Source organism: Macrobrachium nipponense, chromosome 33, assembly GCF_015104395.2.
Source record: "Macrobrachium nipponense isolate FS-2020 chromosome 33, ASM1510439v2, whole genome shotgun sequence".
NCBI lineage: Eukaryota > Metazoa > Arthropoda > Malacostraca > Decapoda > Palaemonidae > Macrobrachium > Macrobrachium nipponense.
Genome location: NC_087219.1, coordinates 8,876,810 through 8,881,809, shown reverse-complemented (window position 1 = coordinate 8,881,809; position 5,000 = coordinate 8,876,810). Strand labels below are relative to the sequence as shown.

General features: G+C 36.5%; 1 protein-coding gene across 2 annotated transcripts in view; it reads left to right on the top strand.

The window, feature by feature from the left end:
• The window catches only part of LOC135202672 (uncharacterized), an 11,081-nt gene that overhangs the window by 4,543 nt on the left and 1,538 nt on the right, over positions 1–5,000 (top strand). Inside the window, exons 3-6 of one of the 2 annotated variants that reach the window (XM_064232158.1) lie at positions 33–243; positions 424–575; positions 1,794–1,952; positions 4,340–5,000. The exon at positions 4,340–5,000 is cut by the window's right edge and continues 1,538 nt beyond it. In XM_064232158.1, the coding sequence (XP_064088228.1) occupies positions 33–243; positions 424–575; positions 1,794–1,952; positions 4,340–4,555 (738 nt within the window). In that variant the 3' untranslated portion in view covers positions 4,556–5,000. The remainder of the gene's footprint in view (positions 1–32; positions 244–423; positions 576–1,793; positions 1,953–4,339) is intronic. The other variant, XM_064232159.1, reaches the window with a different exon arrangement.

Sequence of the window (5,000 nt, the reverse complement as noted above, 5' to 3'; positions counted from 1 at the left end):
ATACAACTTTATCACCTGCTTTTGTGCTTCAGGTGGTCAGTTACTCCATTTACGGTCCCTACCCGACTGGATACTACGATGGGATGAACATGATACTGCCTCGAATCGAAGAAGTCTACCCAGGTTGGGTGACCCGACTCTACTACCGAACCGACGAGAGTAATCCGAACATCACCAGATGGATGTGTGACCTGGCTTGCAAGCATCCTCATCTCGACCTCTGCGATGTCGAGAGGCTTCCGGGTAAGTGAAAGCGAATCGTTACTGCGGAAATGCGATCAGGCAGTTGAGTCCTACAGTATACACAGTCTGTTGCAAGGCATAGGCACCTTAGCGACGAATTCTGATTGGCTAGCTGGCTCAGCTGCGCATCCACAGTAGGCTGATTAGTATTGTTACGATTATCATTATTATTTCTTGCAGTGTTCGGAAACATCACTTACTCCGTCGGAAGAGTGTGGAGGTTCGCGACGATGGGCGATAATCTCGTCGACAAATTCATGGTGCGAGACTCGGATTCCCCGATCTTGCAGCGAGAAGTTGACGCTGTGAACGAGTGGCTGGCAGACGGGACGGTAAGCATGTTCAAGGATCTACTTTTACAGCGTTTTTGCTTTTCATCAGCAATATGGAGCGACGCGTGAAAGCCAAGGAAAGCCAGAAACCGTCGGTTTAACCTTGAGCATCTGCCGGGCCAGATCTCAGGCTAACGACCTCAGCCCGTTAAAACTTGGTGAAAACAGAAAAGCCATCATATTTAAAACCTTTAGCTCCACCCAGTTCAATAGGGGGAAAACGTATCGTACGCACGCACAAATTTTATACATTTATAAAGTAACCTTTGAACATTTCCTTCGTATAGACTCGATGTGCCCCATCATTTTTTTCTTTGATATTGAAGCTTCATACCAACTTATGATTTTAATGCATTCGGATATGCATGCAAGGACTTCATGACATTATTGATTATTGACTTTAATATGATTTTCGCCTACTTGGGATGTTACTACAAAAAGTTAAATTATATATATATATATATATATATATATATATATATATATATATATATATATATATATATATTATCACATAACCTAGGATTATATACAAGTATTGAGCTACAAATGTCCTTTGATATCTAATTCGAGTTATCCAAAGAGATAATATATTTTCATATTTCCAAGGTAGAGTGTTCGGATATTAAAGGACATTAGTATTTTAATGCATATATATATATATATATATATATATATATATATATATATATATATATATATATGTGTGTGTGTGTGTGTGTGTGTGTGTGTGTGTGTGTGTGTGTGTGTGTGTGCGTGTGTGTGTGTGTGTGTATGCATGCAGAAGAGCGTGCTATTAGAAACAGAGCTTATAGTGAGAAAAGTAATGGACTCCTAAGGACGCAGGATGCAACTTGGAACCCCACATTATAAATACCACCTAGTTAAATAGGATGAATAAGATAAAAAAAATAAGATAAAAACAATAATACCTTTTAACAAAGTTTAATGGTAGCTATAACAGAGCAAATTTTTTATTGTCATTGTTTTTACTTAGATTCAAGTGTTTGCGTACGAATCCACTGGTATCTCTCTCTCTCTCTCTCTCTCTCTCTCTCTCTCTCTCTCTCTCTCTCTTCTCTAAACCGACAACTCATTAGACGAAACGTCATAGAAATTAAGAAAAAAAAGTAGCAATAACTGAAAATATCACTCTGGCAATATCTCTCACTTAAGCCTGCCTATATTTATGATAGCATCGAACTGTCTTCTCCTCAGTGTTTCCATGTGATGAGAGACCACCCATTCCATGGAATACCTATGCTGGCCGGGATGTGGGGTGGCTGCAACACCTGGAAGCCTGACCAGATCTTCAACGTGACAGCCCGTATTCTCAGAGAGTCATCTTGGTCCAGGGCTGATCAGCCTGTTATGGGAGTGCGTATTCCAACTGATTCTCCTTCTTTTTAGCTCATCACTGTCCTTGTTTTTCCAGACTCGGGGTGGTATACCATAGGCTTCCCTTCGTTAACGCTGAATATCTTTGGAAAGCTTTTAAACATTGCTTATGAATTTCACCTCCAGTGTCAGACAACTATTTGTGGAATTCCATACTAAAATATTGATCCATAAAAATCCAAATGTTTTCTTTTTTGGCGTTAGTTAACTATAGCTAAATGATATATATGAATGAGGAATTTTCAAAGTTATTAAAAGCTGGGCATGTGTTCGTTGTAAGAGTTTGTGGTATTTTTTTTTTTACTTACAAGGGTCGGTGTAGTTTTATTTTTCTTTCCTATTTCTGACATATTTGACACTGGATCAATTTATATAAATGTAAAAAACACAATATTACAAATCTTTTTATCTCATCACTGTGTAGTTCACTGTGTCTTGATGAGCGTTTATATCTGAATTGTCCTTTAAGGTTTTATAAACCTAAATTCCAGTCCAAATCTTCATTTTACAAGTCATTTCCTTTTGAGATGTAATCTAGACCTTCTCCATTATGCGCAAACTTGGGTTGACAAATGAATTTATTGATAATGTGCCAACAGTTATATTTCATGTTAGTTGCAAACTCTGACAATTTCAGCAATCTGCGCATTCTCTTAGGCGAAAAATATTTGTAACAGGCCTGTTATCAGTTATCAATATGCTATCATAGTCTTAGATTATGAAATGATTAAGTGAAGTGAAAACTACAGAGGAATTAACATGATCATTTACGCAGTTCGTGGATTGTAGGGTCAGACTCTTTTTCAGTTTTTATAACTAAAATCTGTCCAGCACTGAATGACCTCATAAGTCCCAATGCTTGGCCTTTGGCCTAAATTCTATATGCCTTCTTAATACAGGACTTGTCTTTGTGAGGAGTGTGAGGAATTAACTAAGTAACCAAAATACAATTTTATATAATGTTTTCGCCGTATTTTCTGACAGATGCATTGTCGCCCCTCACTTAAGCTGATGATGATCCTTCGTAAGCAGTAACTGATGTCACTATACAAATCAGAATGTTAAGTTTCCATTAAATTTACTTCATGATTACAAAAAAGCAAAGTGTGACCCGACCTCCAGCTTACTAACAGTGCGTGCTAAAATCTATGGTCAAATAGTGTGTAGTTTCACCAACCAAAATTGAAATGAACAAACTAAATTTATTAGAAATAATTGGTCTGTATTGTTAGAAAACACATTATTTATTCCTTTTACATTTTCATTCTAATAAATAAATCATAAATCTCCTATCCTAAAATTCCTGTATCTTTAACTCAATGCGAAACACCTTTTCAAAGACTTTATATAGCCTTTTCCATAGAGTTTTCCTACCTCTCTCCCAACAAAAACACAGCAAGAACAACACAACAACAAAGTGTGAGTGGGCTTATTCCCCGAGTAAGCGAAAAGCTTTACAACAAAATATTTGAAGTATTTTAGGTCCTGTTAGAAAAAGGTAAAGCTATGATTCCCCTCGGTTGCTTCAACATTTCCCGATTCACAACATCCAATGATGCCTTGTCAATGTCATCAACGTCTTATATAAACCTGAGAGATATTGCAATAGCAAACAATTAATGACCATTACCTTTATACAGAGGTCTAATTGTTCCCCTCATATTTACTCTCATGGAAATATGGAAACTTTCCCTCGTCCCATTCAACCATTCAGTCACACCACCTGATTTCACTTGTAGTCCTTTCACTTGCTGCTATCTTTCCATTCTTGAACTTTCGAATTGTTCTTACTTACATCTTCAGTAGTCACCTCCTGTAGTATTCTCACAAATACACTAATCCCTTGACTTTTTCCTCTGCATTAACGTATTCTTCAAGGTGCCCAAACTTCATTGACGCAGAACTGCATTTTTCGTCAGACAGTATATATCTTGCCAATTGTATTCTTATTTAGAATTTAATTTACTCATTAACTTTTCTGTTTCCATTTACTTCCCTAACAATTTACTATCTCCTCATGAGTTCAAAGTCAGAATTAAACCTAATTTTCCTAACAGACTCCTCCATTTTCACTTACTTTATTGTGGGCTTCCTTTTCCATCCCATTGCATACCAGTATATGATCGCTTCTATTCTTCTACTGCACTTTTCAAATTGTCATTCGTTCACACAAAACTTTTATTACATTATTCTATCATATACTACTTTTAATTGATACCAGTTTTTAACTTCCTATAGAGTTTTGCATCATTTTATTTATCTCTACGTCGAAAGTGTCACCATTAAACTCATTTACTTTATTACATTTATAGCCACAAGAACGGCGTTCAGCAATTACACGACCCATTTTCCATTCATTTCCACAGAGAAGGTTGTGGCCAATTGCTAGCATGAATATCACGCCCCACGACGCCTACTCCTGTAGATCATTTGGTAAGAACAAGCCTTTTCCAAGCAAGAGGGTCAACTTTACGTACATTGGAGAAAAGTCCTACATGAAGGCCTTCAAGAGGCCAAAAACGTTTTGGGAATGTCCTGTATATTGTCGACCCAAGGATCATCAAGATTGGAAGTACTGCTAGGCAGCAACAAATCAGATATTGATTAGTGATGCCCAAAGCAGTGAAAAAAAAATAATTTTCCATAGTACCTACAGTTCTGTTTTATTTATTTGTCATTTACAAATTTGTCATATAAGCCATTTCGCCTGTGATTTAAGTATTGATAGTGATATCACTAGATTCTTATTTTGGGATAGGTTTCTTGAACTGTCATTTTTGTTAAGATAGCTTGTTAGAATTATCATATCTTATCCCTCTGATTTCATGTCCAAACTTTCTGTTTTGCTTGCTTTGATTCGTAATTTGTTTCCATTATTTTTCCTAAGTAAACATTTCCTAAGTAAACAATCTCGAAGACTGCAGGAAACATGATAGAAGAATGCATGCATAATAGATTGAATACCTAAGCTACTTCTGATAATGTTAATCAGCGAAAGACAAATTTGTATGGAAGATAATAAATTGA